At 32.9% G+C, this 16,360-nt stretch overlaps 1 protein-coding gene and 1 long non-coding RNA gene across 2 annotated transcripts; both read left to right on the top strand.

Moving 5' to 3' along the window:
* The first annotated feature begins 200 nt into the window (after positions 1–200).
* Positions 201–1,241, top strand: LOC136276045 (uncharacterized). The gene is made up of 2 exons (XR_010714525.1): positions 201–349; positions 967–1,241. It is a non-coding gene; the product is annotated as an uncharacterized lncRNA (long non-coding RNA).
* A 1,847-nt stretch (positions 1,242–3,088) lies between these two features.
* LOC136276146 (plasminogen-like) lies at positions 3,089–10,932 on the top strand. Its single transcript, XM_066087247.1, has 6 exons — positions 3,089–3,174; positions 3,314–3,552; positions 5,427–5,508; positions 5,610–5,708; positions 9,767–10,018; positions 10,661–10,932. The coding sequence occupies exons 2-6, from the start codon at positions 3,424–3,426 to the stop codon at positions 10,930–10,932; spliced, it is 834 nt and encodes a 277-aa protein (XP_065943319.1). The 5' UTR covers positions 3,089–3,174; positions 3,314–3,423.
* The last annotated feature ends 5,428 nt before the right edge of the window (positions 10,933–16,360 follow it).

The raw sequence follows: 16,360 nt of genomic DNA on the forward strand, positions 1-16,360 counted from the left end.
CATTGTTATATTACTTTTTCTATTTCATTCAAAATAACAAAGTAGCAAAGTAAAGATATCAAATATCCATTTTTTCATGATAAACACATTTTTTTAGCTGTCGACTTTTCAAAATGTAAGATAACCACAAAGGGATTGGACTACAATGGGAACGTTTCAACAACAGCTTCCGGAAAAATATGTCAACGCTGGGAGAGTCAGTACCCGCATCCGCATTTTTTCTATCCAGTGCAAGAACAAGCTCGTTTACACGAAAACTACTGTAGAAATCCGGATAACGATGACGACTTATGGTGTATGACAACACACAGAAACAGAAGATGGGAATTTTGTAATGTTCCAATCTGTGGTAAACGGATACTACAAGTAGTTTTTAAAAAATGTTTTTATCACACTCAATTAGAGACACTTGATTATACAGAAAGGAGAGAAAAATTTAGAATGGTATTCAAAATATACTTTAAAATTGAATTTACCATAGATGAAATCAAATTTAAAGTTTAGAACTACAGGCCTATTTCATATTTTCAAAAATATCATAATTATTAATATATGTCGGATTTATTGTTGATACATCTGAATCATTAAAAATTTAAATTAAATATCATTGTTTGAAAATCAACTGTAAACAAACTATTATTTGTAAGAAACATCAGACACAGTACATAGTACATATAAGAGTGATTTTATCTGTAGATTTTAGGTCTTCCGAAAAAAATGCGTGTTGACATGCCGTAGAACTAGTTTCTCCCATACAAAAATCGTGCAACTTCCGGTTACAAAATCTTGCTGGGTAAAATTAGGGATATGTCAAAGAAGATATTTTGGCATTTGCCTTTCATTGATTTCAAGTTAAATTTCCATTAGCTGCTTATTGGTCTCCTGAATAATACAAGTACTACATTATAATAATATCATATGTGAAATATTTAATACCTTAATTAAAAACATTATTTCTGCCATCAGAATGTAGAGACACTCCAAAAGGAGAAGCATACATCGGACAAATCTCACACACAGTCAATGGACGTCAATGTGTGAGATGGGATAGCGTAAACATTTCAAAACACGAATATTTCAACAACAGCGATTTTACAGAAAAACTAAGTGATCAAGAAAATTATTGCAGAAATCCCGACCAACGCCAATCGCCATGGTGCTTTACGGAAACATCTGGTGGTTTTGGGGATTATTGTAATATTCCATTTTGTATACGTAGTGAGTAAAATTTGTTCTAATTATTTAATATGTTTTTGTGATATCAAAAAATGTCAGTTTATTATACATAATGTTATATCTCACACATTTTAGGTGGGTGTTTTGAAATACTTGTTTTGCAGATACTGCAGAGTGTCTTTATACTCCCAAAGGCTTAGATTATTTTGGAACCGAGAATAAAACGATGGACAAAGAAGAATGTCAACGCTGGGATTCAATGGCACCACATCAACATAATTTCTCAGTAGGATTCATGGGACTCTCTGCCTCTGAACACGAAAATTATTGTAGAAATCCTAATGACGACATAATGCCATGGTGTTTTACTGTAAAGAGCACAGTTAGGTTTCAGTATTGCAACATTCAAGAATGTAAAAAAAGTAAGTGTTCTAAACACATAATGTATTTTTGAAAAGAATAATTACTGACGTAACTTTCGATATTTTTACTATATAACAAAATTGGACTTTTAGAAAAGCAGAAAAAAATTCGGATTTTTCTTATTTTGTTTTTCTCTGAAATATTCTTTCAGTACTATTGTATTAAAAGTTAATATTATTTGTTAGTTAAATAGTTGTGCATATTTTGTGCTGGTTTTATCTCACTTTTTTATTTAAATAATCGTATAGCGCGCACTACCAAAATATTTAAAAACTCTTCAAAACTATAAAAAACACAGTATCTCAAAGTCTTGATCACTATCTCATATAGCTTTTATGCCAGCAGAATAAGGTAAATATAATAAGTTTGAAACTATAAATGTTTTAGTATTATCATCATTCAATTTTTTTTTATTGAATAAAAAAGTACCTGTATAGGAATTTTAAAACTGATAGAGGAAATTTAGACTGAAATATTTTTAAAATACCAATCAAAACTTAATGCTTTGTATTTTTTAGTGCCACTGCTATTCCATAGTTATTTTGAATGCTTTTTTTATATGTATATCTTGAGTTTGATTGTTCGCGTTATTGATTATTATTTGATTTAGTGCTTTATAAATTGGGGTACTTTGAATTGAAATAGGCGATGATTGTAAGATCACAAAAACTGGATCAGAGTACAAAGGAAAACAAAACAGAACTCGAGGAGGAATTCCTTGTCAACGTTGGGACACAATTACCCCGCATAAGCCAGATCCAGATATCGGATTTCCCGGAGCCACCCTATCTGCACAGGAAAACTTCTGTAGAAACCCAAACAAAATGAAGTCAGTCCCCTGGTGCTACACAGTTGATCCCAATGTGCGCTGGCAGACCTGTGGTATCCCGCTCTGTTTAAACGGCAAGAACGCTCAATAACTTGTTGAAATGTCTTTTAAAATATATTTGGACCTTTCAGAACTTAAGTCAAATTATGCAAAGCATGTTGTTGATCCATACGAAATTACTTTTAAAATTTAATCTCATGTTTTAAAAAGTACACTTGAAAAGTTGTCAACTCTTTGATCTTTGTTAATGGTGTTTAAAACATACTTGTACATCGCCCGTTGTTTAAGTATATTTACATTTCCAGTGTCTTTGCCTGTGATAACACTACGTATCGATTTTGTACTATATAACCCATAATACAAATTACGCCAAATTGAGGCGCCAGCGGGGTTTGCTTATTTACATTTAAATATTTAATCGTACAATGGCTAAAGATTATATAAATATAAGTAATAAGGAATCATTCTTTGAATATTATGAGGTGACAATTTCGGTCGGGGCGTGATCAAATCTATCATAAAGCCCTTCGGGCTTTATTGGATTTGATCACGCCCCGACCAAAATTATCACCTCATAATACTCAAAGAATGATTCCTTATTCCTTATATATATGCTTCAAGCTTAATTATCATTTGATATGATATGCATGTTTATTTTATAGATTATGAATGTGACTTCTCCGAAGGCAACTGTTCATTGGACCAACTAAACGATGAAAAAATCAAATGGGTTAATAGATTAGAAGGTCAGTTGAAAAATCCAAATGTATAATATTGACAATGATAGTGTATTTTTTAGGATTATATCAAGTTACAAACATCATTTACGACAGGTAAATAGTTTATTTTGTAAAATTATATTCTGGGTTTTGCTGTTACTTGTAGACAAAACACTAGCGTTAACACTCTCAGCTAATTCGACGGCTCTACAATCAGTGCTACCGTCACTGATATTACCTAAAGTGCGATTCACAAACACTGGAAGTTGTTTAGAAATGGAATACCGTGGCGATGGCATACGTTTAGATATAAAAACTGCCAAACAAAACTTGACGAGTCTCCAGAACAGCCCAGAGTGGATGACTATAAAAGTTAACCTAGATAAATCTGACGATGGTCACCAGGTTTGAGAAACTCAAGTTATCGTATTGTAATAAAATTGCAAATAAATTTAGATTCTTCACATGACAATAAGAGTAAATATGGAAAAATTCTTCTGAAGCAAACACTTGTAGATCTTTTGTAGAGTTACTTTAAGTTAAAGGAAGAATAAGGATGTTTCAAATCTACAAATCTATTAGGGTCAGAAAGTGCATCCTTATCTCGAATTTGGGGGGGGGGGACAAGGCGTAATACTGTAAATTAGGTAGGAGATGACTTTAACCTACGTTTATTTAAAATAAATAGCAAAAGGTTGTGTTACATCCTTCGTAGAATTAAAATAATGCATCTCCGTTTAACAATAACAGGCAAATAAAGTTTATACATTGTTTTTATTGGACACATCTTGCTCTACTGCGACAAATTTTGAAATTTCTTGTTGCGAAACTGTCGATCAGGTAATTCTAGATTATATGTACCTGCCTGAATCTATGCTCTGTTTACTACCATTTTAGGAGTATGATATTTATTTTGGATGTGTATGTAAGGGGATAGAAAAACGGACTGGTAGCGTGATCAGATGTTTCATAAAGCCCTTCATAAAGGCTTAATATAAGATTTGATCGCGTGATCAACCAATATTTATTATTCTTTATTTTTTATTACATTTATTGCAAATACTCTAATAACATTTTTACTTTTTTGTTTGCTGACCTAGACAGTTTAAGTATCAACAATTATTCGACAATGTTACAAGTATTGATTAACAGTATAAATGGATAAAGCACTATTTTCGACGACACATTATTTGTTTAAATAGGTAAATTTAAGAGGAAATTTAAATTTACTTCTACTAAAAAATTTAAAATAAAACGATTGAAGTTCCACGGATATTCACTACTTCAGCTGAATTAAATCACAGATCTGTTGGAAATTTGAAAAAAAAATAGCAATTAAGAACAGGTTTACAAAGGTATTGTAAGAGGAACTCATATTACAGACAAAAAAGATTTTGAAGCATATTGTTTTTCTCCGATATTTTAAAAGAAGCTGTTTTATTTGATACGGACAGATTAGCAAAATGTTTTCGGTTTGACATGGTTTACATGCATTATAAAAGGGCAATACACGAAAAGTTGGTAATAAAGAATTGCAATTTCATCTAGCAAAGATAAGTGAAAAGACAGACTTTTGCTACTTTGGCATATTGCTAATGTATAATTTTCAGTGACGTATTGTTGTGATTTCGACCTAAACATAATAAATTTTATTGTGAACAAAATACGAACAAAAGTTTTTCTACAAAAACTAAGTATGTTTTTAACGGAGTTTGTCGTTTATGCCTAAACATACATTTTTTCAGTACGATATCAGCTAAATTTAATATGAGTCGGTTACTTTGTGTACATAGAAAAAGTATTTACCCAGATTATTTATGCATTATCGTGACCTCTTGACTAAGTCGTGCAGTTTCGCAAGGAAAACAACATTTAGATTAAATATTGTTATATAAGGGAAAGGATTTGCAAGCGTAAATACAAACACTTTCTCTTGTGCAGTTGCTTTTGAAGTATTGATTATTTTGGCGACACCAATAGTTTCCCATTTTTCAAGGGTATACCTATTTTTAAATTTTATTTTATTTCTCTTCACCTTGTAAAATTTTGGTTGAAAATGACAAAATTAAACTAGAAATAACACGGGCTGTTGACAAGAAAACGGATAAGCACAATTAAGCTTTCAGTTTAGGTAAATTATAAATAAAAAATGTTAGGACGTGTGAAAAAAACTCATAGAATTAAGTAAAAAAAACCTTCAATATTTATCATACACATACTTTATCCAAAGTTGTGGGGCCTTATTGCATTCCTAGATTGAAATGCTCTTTTGATTTTAGGTAATCATGACACCAGTTCTCATTTCATCCTCAGTGAACTTTAAAATAAAGTACATACGCATACAAACCACTCCATGCAAAGGTAACTACTGATATAATTTTTTGTAAGAGAAGTTTACTTATACTTTGCTTTAATAGCTTGTTAAAATGTATGTTCAAATCACTACATTTCTGGCATTGAAGATTGCTTTGCTTGCATGGAGGACAGCTTGTGCATTCAAAAGGAGAAGTTTTGTGATATGATTGTGGATTGTCCCGATAACAGTGACGAAAAGAACTGTGGTAGGTAGATTTGTACACAGCATTGTCCATAAACGGAGATCTGATTATCTTAATTTAGCTTATGTTTTTCTCAAGATTGTCGTTCTCTTTCTTTTAAGTGACTATTCAATATCTTATAAAGTAATGAAACTAATCTTAGGTGGCTCGACCCACCAATATTTTATTAGGTCTTTCCACCTTTCAGGTGAAAAACCTCTTGATTTTATTTTTTTTGTTCTTCTTCTTTTTTCTATTTACCTCGGGGTCACTTTTTTGGTATTAGAATTATCCAAACAATTTAAACTTTATGTAATTGCTCAATAAAAATTATGGTACCAGTTGACCCTGTGTAAAAAACTCCCAGAACTTACAGAGTTATTATCCTTTGAGAAGGAAATGCTTGTTGTCGCTACTCCTCTGAAACCATAAGAGATAGAGACTTGGAACTTTTACCAATGTCTTTAGAACAATTAGAGGGTTTTCCAGTCTATTCATACCGAAAGGTTCTGAGGCCCCCTTCTAGTAGTAACTGCCCCTGAAAGTATTTAAATTTCCATAAAATCACTTCCAACTTTTTATTATTTATCATTGAGACTTTGGACCACTTGGAATTGAAGCGTCTACCTTGCCCGACCAAAATGACGTAAAGGTCAAAGGTCAAGGTCATTTGGAAATCCGTTAATTAATGAGTGTTTACATCTCTTTTGTTTAGGGTAGTAGAGAAAAACTTTTTTCATGGATTTAGTAGGACATCTCAAGACATTAAAAAAAAATTGCCCCTTGTATACTAAATAATTGTTATCGCTACTCCTCTGAATCCATAAGAGATAGAGCCTTGGAACTTTTACCAGTGTCTTCAGTACACTTACAGGGTTCTTCAGTCTATTCATACAAAAAGGATCTGAAGGTATTGAAACCTCGATAAAATCACTTCCAACTTTTTACTATCTATCATAGAGACTTCGGACCACTTAGAATAGAAGCATCTACCTTGGCCGAACAAAATGAAATAAAGGTCGAAGGTCAAGTTAATTTGGAAATCTGTTAATTAATGAATTTTCATATCTTTTAAAATACAGAATTATAGTAAGGGTTTCAATAGCTTACTGGATTGCGCAATAAGGTATTCAATTGGGTCAGCCAGGTATCACATCAAGTCTTGTGGTTACCCAAATGGAACTTGTTTTTACAGTCAACCCATTTATTTCTTTCAAAGACAGATGGCCTCTAGAAGACTCTCTTCTATTGTTAGGTTTTCTGTTTATATGCTTGTGTAAAGAATATTCACTTGGCTCAGTTTTGTTCAGAGTAAGTGGTAAAAAATTCAGAAAAGTAATTCAATAGATGTTTACGATATACAACATAGAATTCTGAATGAAATGGCTTGAAATAAAAAAAAATCTTTAAAAATCAATTTGATAATATTTGATGGATTTGTATTGTTTTTTTGGCTTTTTTTCAGAAACAATGGGACACAATGTCTTGCCTGCTTATAATGAATTTTATAGCCTTAAATTGGTCTAAATAGAACAGTATATATTGTATACATACAATATATGTATATATAGTATGTATATATATTGTCAAGAACAATTAGGTTAATGTTTTAAAAAGAAAATAATCATAAAATATAAATTGTTATTTGATATTATATTTTAAAATTTGATAGAACCCGATATCAACTATTCCAAAAAGAAGAAAAAAAAGCTACACACTATGATAATGCATTATGAATTCACTTAAAATAACCAATGTTTAGTTTAACAATTAGTCAATCTCGATATTTTTAGAATTATGATAAATTTCTACTTGTATTATAAAATTTGATCTTCGCCAGCAAATGGTTTCGGTTCACTCCGTTCCCCATAAACCCTTGGTAGATCACTTACGAAACCTCGATGGCAAATTCCGTTTTAGGATTGGCTGCAGTTTCGAGTAGCTGATCCAATCACTGCGTTTTAAAGGGGCATGGTCACGATTTTGGTCAAAAATTATTTTCCCAATTTTAATGTTTACAATGCTTCAGTAAGGCATTTTTAATAGGCAATCGAAATTTAAGTATCATTCGTTGAGTTATAAGCGAGTAACATAGCTTGCAATTCTTTACTATGTAAACAAAGCTTTTGTTTAAATTTTGAACGTTGAAGTGAAAACTACATTTTTAGACCAAAAATGAATGTGGTAAACGTTAAGATATGTTTATTTTTGCTTAGATTGAATCAGAAGATGGAAAAATCAGCTTGTAAAAGAACCTTTACCGGTATAGTGAACTAATGTAAACAAAAACAGGGCACGAGCCTTGTTGACATGACAAAGAATTGTGAGCCCGGTATCTTGCTTATAACCTCACTACTGACTCCCCAATTTCAGTTGGTCATTCGAAATGCATTTCTAAAGCATTGTAAATGATTAAAACAGAAAAATAAAATTTGACCAAAATCGTGATCATGCACCTTTAAACAAGCGCTTATAAATAAACTTTAAAAGAAACACACGTGTGATCTTTGGTAAAACTGTCGGTGCTTTTCACATGGGGAGGCACAAGTACTCGAGTACCGTACCTCCCTAAGAATGGTCTAATCAAATCACTTACAAAAAGATATATTTTACTGCATGGGATTTAACAGTTTTACAAACGTGTCGAGGCTTGCGTGGTCATAGTATGGAAAAGAAACATAGTAGATGTTGCCTATCCCGTTTATATATACCTCTCTGCTTATGGTTATTGCTTAGAAAGGTTCAATGAGCTGTGGTTTGTCAAATTTCTTTTTTCCGCAATATATACGACAGCGATACCTGGTTTTATGGGTGGCATGCTTTCATATATCAGCAACTTTTTCACTCTCGGTACAGGTTTCTACAAACATTATCAATAAAACATTCCTTGTTTTCTTTATGTTAAATCTTCATTCCTGATTCTGATTCACAGCTAGTCAACATGTTTTCAAGTTGTATTTATACCTTAGCGTGTATATTTTCCCGTTGTTTCATTTGATAAGAATATATATATATATATATATATATATATATATATATATATATATATATATATATATATATATATATATATATATATATTATATCTATATATCTATCTATCTATCTATCTATCTATCTATCTTAAGGGCACAACTCAAGTTGTTCGCTAAATAGCGCCACGGCATCACCGAGTTTTCTTAATTAGATCTGCAAAGGGTTTATGAGGACTTGGCTTAAATTTCTTATTTTTGCAGTTTATTTCTATTACTGGCTTGATAGGTTTTATCCTAAGGTCTAAAGAAAAATCAATCATTTTAAACTCTAAAATTATTGTTTTGTAAAGCCAAAATTGTATTATGTATCGGGCTTTATTTGATTTGACCACGCCCACCGAAATTATCACCTCATAATACTCAAAGAATAATTCCTTATATTTACATTATTTCCAATCTGTACACTTTAAAACAAAATTTTTTTAAACCACTTTTTTTTATGTAGCACATGCTATGTATTACTACGCAGCGCAGACAATACCTTTTTTGGTTATGCTATAAGACCTGCCCACTCATGTTATTGGGTTTAAGGGTTCAAAAATGATTCTTATGGTAAAGACAGCTGAAAATGTGAATATTAAAGGCTAAAGTAAAAGTGCAGTCGAAGAAAAAATAGTTGATTTTGATTGGTCGGTTATCCCAATACTTGCACTAATAATTTTTTTTACACAATGAAACAAAATTTTATTAGTAATGTTAGAGCATTTTCCAATTCTAAAGATTGGTTTTAAAAATTTATTTGTATTCCAAAATAATCGTACTTAATAGGTTCTTGACCTCTTCTTTTCAAACTTCTTATATTGAGTGAATCTTCGTAAGTTTTTAATGATTTAAGATTAAATGCAAAGAACGCTTTCTATTTATTATATAATTTCTTTACGGCCCTCAAAAAGTATGGATGATTCATCAATTTAGTATTTATGTGAAATGACATTCTTAGTGTTTAGATTATATTTGGCATTCCACTTGAAATCACAACCATTTAGTATCATGTTGTATAATATATACCAACAGCAAATGTATTTAAATTAACAAATATTTTTTTAGCTATCGACTTTTCAAAATGTAAAATGACTACAAAGGGATTAGACTACTATGGAGACGTTTCAAGAACCATTTCCGGAATAACATGTCAACGCTGGGACAGTCAGTTCCCGCATGGGCATTCTTTCTACCCACAGCAAGAACAAGCTAGTTTACAAAAAAATTACTGTCGAAATCCAAATTATTCTAGAGACCTGTGGTGTTACACAGCAGACAGAAAGACAAAATGGGAATGGTGTAATGTTCCAGTCTGTGGTAATCAGATGCCAGTTTTTCATGTTTTTTATAACATTTGATTGAAAACACTTGATTAAACAGAAGGAAAAAAGTAGAATGTTATTTGAAATATCAGTATAGTTTAAATTTGAAATTACCATAGATAAAATCAAATTTTAATTTAGAACTACAGGTCTGTGTCATTTTCAAAGACTATGATATTTTTCAATTTTATTCAAGTCGGATTAATGAGTGATAAATCAGAATCATTAAATTCAAGAATCTCAATCGAATATCTTTTGTTGAAATGAAACGGTAAATGTTAATCAGTTATGGAATATGATATGTAAGTAACAGCAGACGCTGTACGTACATGTAGTAAGAGTAATTTTAGATGCAGATCTTTCGATTTACCTGAATAATGCGGATTGATATGCCGAACAGATACAGTTTCTCCCATAAATCAGACTTGCAATTTACGGCTCACAAAATCCTGCTGGATAAAATGAGGTATATGTTAAAGAAGAAGTTGTAGAATTTCAAATCATTGATTTCATGTTATTAAGAGAATCATTAAAAAGTGACGTATCTTATGACAACAAGGGTTTCTTACAGTGTATATTCTACAAGCTGCCGTTTGTATCAGTAAATCTTATGATGAAACATTATTTCTGCTTACAGAATGTCGAGACACCCCAAAAGGAGAAGCATACATTGGGAAAATCTCGCGCACAGTCAATGGGCGTCAGTGTGTGAGATGGGATAGCATAAACATTTCAAAGCACGAATATATCAACAACAGCGAATTTACAGAAAAACTAAGTGATCATGAAAATTATTGCAGAAATCCCGACCAACGCCAATCGCCATGGTGCTTTACGGAAACATCTGGCGGTTTTTGGGATTATTGCAACATTGCATTTTGTAGACGCAGTGAGTATAATTTGTTCTAATTATTTGATAGGTTTTTTCTGATATGAAAAGTTGATATATTAGAGATCTATAATATTATTGAACACATAGTAGTTAGATTTTTTTTGAAAAACTTGTTTTTCAGATGATACAAATGTTGGGTTTCAACATTTGTTTTTAAAATAAAATGTGCCTATCAAATTACATTTTATAAGTTTTTTAAAGCACCCATTCTATACATTGATTTGTGTAAAAAAAAATCACTAAAATCAGTTTTTTTCTCTCATTAAATGGTCAAAATATTAGTTTTTTTGTCAACTCATATCTATATATAAAGTCTTCATAATATGTAAAAATAAGAAATATTTTTATATTGGAAGCATAAAAAAATTAAATATCTTCAAAATTTAAGAAATTAGAGGAAATTCGGGCTAAGCCATATCAATTTTAATACCAAAATTTAATCCAATTTAGTAGTATAAGCTGATATGCATTCTGATTTTCTATTATTTCATTTTCATATCTTAAACAGATGTCTACATAACTGCAAAGACCTACATTTATTTTTATCATCTGTTAAGTTGAGGAAAAAGGTAGTGACCTTGGCCTGACCTATATGCAAAAAACAAAAGAGGTCAAATTTGATTAAACTGATAGATTCATTTAGTTATATAATCTGTTTTAGTGTGTCAAAATTTCATGAGTTTCTTATTATAAGAAGTATGTTTGATAACGAGAAGACTCCTTCCTTAAAACGATGAAAGCTACTGATAAACAAGTTGAAACTATATTATCAACAGTTTCGATTGAAGTCTCGATAGTCGATAAAACGAACTTGTGAACAAATACAATCTTCCGTTTGGTCGAATGCTGACTGACGATTTTCATGTTTATTGTTAGGCGATTATTAATCATCGAATTGTTTACGGATTTTCTCGTTTTCCCCATTACGACAAAGAGCACCCGGTGGATATGACCATTCAGCAGAGACTGTTCACCCCCCCCCCCCCCGCCCAGGGCACCTGATCCTACGCTTATTTTTGTAGAGGTCCGTATTTGCTCTACTCCTGCTTTTTATTTAAACTCTGGACTTTTGATTTTGAACACTGTTAGTACACTGTTTTGAACGCTATTGACCGTATAAATAGTTTTCGAACGAGTAATATCTAGAGAATATCCCTCTATTTCAATTCTTTGCTTATGATTCGTTGTTTGTAATCGGTGACGTAAATAAGTCTTTGCAACTCCAATTAATGGTCACGTAATTATAAGCAATCAGTCAAGGGAAGCAAACAACGGAGGTGCAATGCAACGGTATGCTATCGTAAGAGATAACAAAAGATACCTGGGCCACGTCGCTCACCTTGGGGCCCCAGTATTAGTTCGGTGGTCACAGCTTTATAAATTTGAGAATCTACATTCTTATGGATGCTTGCAAGGTAATCTCACAGATTGAAGCATTGTTGTTCTCCAGAAGAAGATTTTTTTAACATTTTTCCTCTTTATTTCTATGTCAAACTTTAAACACCTTCTGGGGTCCAAGTATTAATCCGGTGTCAGAATTTTCCCAATTCAGAAACTACAATAGCGAAAGAGGCTTGCAAAGTAATCCTTCGAACTGTTGCGTTGTAGTTCTTGAAAAGAATTTTTTCAAATATGTTCCTCATATGTTTCTACGTTAACTTTGAACCCTACCTGGGGCCCCAATTTTACAGTCAGTTCATGCATATCTTTTACAACATTCACCATAGCATACCATAGCATTGAAATCTCATAGCAAAGCATACCATACAATCTCATAGAATCTCATTCGTCATAGCATACCATAGCATAGCAAAGAACATAATTTTAACTCAGTTTTTATTTTTTTAATGTTTTTATTTGAAAGAATAAATGTTAACATTGCAGATTAGTTGTAAACTAAAGCTTCTTAATTATTATTTTAGTTCGAAAAATGTGGAACTCTTCTCTGTATAGGGCGTTTTTTATCAAATCTCATGGCATACCATAGCATAACATATCATAAAATTAGGACTTTATTTCAATATCTCATAGCATAACATACAAATCTCAAAGCATTGCATTAAAATCTCATAGCATATCATTAAAACCGCATACTATAGCATTGCATGAAATTGTAAAAGATATGCGTGAAATGACTGTAGTCTGGGGGTCGTGACTTCCACATTTTAGATTTTAAAAATTTGAAGATGCTTGAATAATAATCTCACAAACTGTGGCATTTAGTTCTTGAGAAGAAGATTTTTAAACATGTTTCCTACATATTTCCTAAAATAATTTTAATATTTATTGATACTTATTGGGAAACCCTTAAATCTCTTCCATTTTAGTTATACTAAGATCTAAAGGCCGATTTCGAAGCGGTGACAGTCAGCGGGGAATATGCGATTTCTCCGCTGTTTCTCTTGAGCCGTGCAATATATTTCTATGTTAAACTTTGAACCTCTTGGTGCGGGGGTCACGATTTTAAACAGTTTAAAATCTAAAATAGCCCCAGTATTAGTCTGGGGGTCCCAATTTTAACACATTAGAATCAAAAATAGCCAAGGATGTATGCATAGTAATATCCTACATTGTTGCATTGTAATTTTTGAGAAGAACATATTTAAACATTGTTTCCTATATATGTTAAACTTTGACACCCCCCCCCCGGGTCCCAGTTTTTAAGGGTCATGATTTTTAAGATTTAAATTTTTCACTATGTTAACATGCTTTTGTTGGAATTTCTTGTGCTTTGGTTCTTAAAAAAAAGAATTTTAAACATTACTTTTTTATGTTTATCAATGTTAAACTTTGAATCCCACCTTGCCCCCCCCCCCCCCCAATTTTGGTCACGATTTTTACCATTTAGAATCCAGACAGAGTCTGGAATGAACTTTGTTACACACTGTACGACATCTAAAATTCGCTTAACTCCTGAATCGCTCATTGGTGCTGGCATGTCTACTGTCGCTCGTACTTTCTTAGAGTCTACCTTAATACATGTACCACTGTTTGTAATGAAATACCCTATATGCACATACCTCATTTCAGGCACACGAAACTCCACTTAATCTAGTTCAACTTAGAGTTCATTTCACGATACCTTTGTAGCATCTGTTGTACCCGGGAGTCATGTTCAGCAGTGGTTACTTCCCATTCTAGGATGTCCTCTTCTTTACACGCTACCTCCTTTACATCCAAAATATTTCTTGTACTCGTTTAAAAACATTTTGACGCGTAGCTTATTTCAAATGACAAACGCAAGTATCTGTACCGACTAAACAGGGTATTAAATGTTAATATTTAAATTATTTCAAATGACAAACGCAAGTATCTGTACCGACTAAACAGGGTATTTAATGTTAATAGCTTTGACTTGTGCCCATCAAGTTTGATGTGCCAAAATCTACAAGTTGCATCAAACTTCAAAAACATTTTGACTTGCGGAAGGTTTTCAATCACTTCGTCGACTGTTTTTAAATGCTACGTCTCTCAAAATCGCACGATTCATGTCTTTTTGCTAATGAAAAGTCTTATCTTGTTAGGTTTACGCACTGTAATTAGACTGTGAACCCAATCGGTGGGTTGATCTTGCTTCGCGATAACCCCTAACTGTTCCATTCTTAAAAGTTATGTTTTCACTTTATTACGGAGTGCGACAGAGACCTTTCTCGATGTGTGCATGGCCGGAGTAACGGTTTTCCATCGACAAGTCCTTTTTCACTAAGTGTACGCGCGTAGTGGATTCAGTTTCTGTACATGCATTCTTTCCCGGAATTTCGTGAGTATTCGCATCCACTATGAAAATGACAAGTCAAACTTTTCGCCGCGCATTCCAAAGTCTTGATGACCTTCGGTGTGATTTCAGTTACGCAGTATCTTACCAGTTTGACGTGTGTTTTTGTAAGCTGCTGATCGTTCATATCTAACTTGTTAAAGACTTGTTTAGAAGTAATATTGGCTTTGGCAACTGTGTCCAGCTTGATTTCTTCATGGTGGTCATTAAATGTCAAGATTTCAGTCATCTGATCTTGATCTACTGTATTAATCTGTACGGTTCCAATGAAATGTTCTGTATCCTCGTTAGATTCTTCATCGGCTGGTAAGATGTAAGATACAAATGTAGTTCTGTCAAACAGTATTTGGCAAAATTATTCTTATTGTGACAACGATGACAAGTTTTTCCAAATGTAGGTTATGCATCTTTCATGTGTCTTCTTCCACAATTACGACATAACCTCCCATCAGAGCTGTCAAGCCTTTGATTTCCAGATGTGTCTCTGTTTCTTCTTTTGACTGACTTTCCGCCGCTTGTTCTTCACTACCTTTTAAGGGTTTTATCTGTTTCTTAATCATTTCCTGAGCCCTACACACATCGATTGCTTTCGCTAATGTCAAATCAGATTCTCTGAGTAAACACGCACGATGTGCTTATCCTACATTTCACACACTATTCTGTCTCCGATTAATCCGTCAGATAAATTTCCAAATTCGTAAGGCTGCACTCTAGTTTTAAAATCTGTCACAGAATTGTCTATGTCCACACCCGACCATAGTTACGCCTGAAAAACACATGCCTAATGTATGTTAAAATCATGCGTGGTTCACAGTACATGTATTTTTATTGTTTTTCAAACCATCAAGTTAGTAGCATTGTTGGCCGATATCCCAAAAGTGTTATAGACCAAGGGTGCTCATGCTTTAATGCCGGCTACGTTCAAAAAGTAGCTACCAGTAATTTATTGTCTTTCACCCACTCTATCTAATTTTCAGCAAATGGCCAGGAGGCTTCAGTTGCCCCATAATCCTTGGTAGCAGCTTCGAACTACTGACACCTTGTAAAGTTTCTACACACAATATGTTGTTAAAAAATAATAGATCATGTGACAAGACGCTTACCTCACAGATGTAAACTGCATTGCTTATAACAATAAACAAACTTGAATGCAATACATAACATATGCTTTGTAAATTCAATGATTGTTACTTTAAACTGAAATAGGCAACGACTGTAAGACTACAGAATCTGGATCAGAGTACAGCGGAAAACAAAACAGCACTACTGAAGGAATACTTTGTCAACGTTGGGATAGAACTACCCCTCACCAGCCGGACCCAAGAATCAGCTTTCCTGGAGCTACTCTCGCTGCGCAAGAAAATTTTTGTCGAAATCCAAACAATTTGAGTTCAGATCCCTGGTGCTACACAGTTGATCCCAATGTGCGCTGGCAGACCTGTGGTATCCCGCTCTGTTTTAACGGCAAGAAAGCATATTAACTTGTTGTACTGTCTTTGTAAACTCACCTGGACCTTTTTGTATCTAAATCAAATACAGCAAAGTATTTGATGCGATGATGCGTTTAAAAATGTTAGATATTAAATTCAGTTTCAAATCATTACACTTGATAAGGTAACACATATTCGATTTTGTGATTGGTATTTAAAGCATACTCCGCCCTTCGTTTG

This window comes from Magallana gigas, chromosome 6 (genome assembly GCF_963853765.1).
Source record: "Magallana gigas chromosome 6, xbMagGiga1.1, whole genome shotgun sequence".
NCBI lineage: Eukaryota > Metazoa > Mollusca > Bivalvia > Ostreida > Ostreidae > Magallana > Magallana gigas.

Bases quoted from the DNA above. Each gene is read 5' to 3' on its own strand.
- LOC136276146 (XM_066087247.1), top strand. From the start codon at position 3,424: ATGGAATACCGTGGCGATGGCATACGTTTAGATATAAAAACTGCCAAA. The intron at 5,509-5,609 runs GTAACTACTGAT...CTGGCATTGAAG, and splicing joins ACAAACCACTCCATGCAAAG to ATTGCTTTGCTTGCATGGAG. The intron at 10,019-10,660 runs GTAATCAGATGC...TTCTGCTTACAG, and splicing joins GTGTAATGTTCCAGTCTGTG to AATGTCGAGACACCCCAAAA.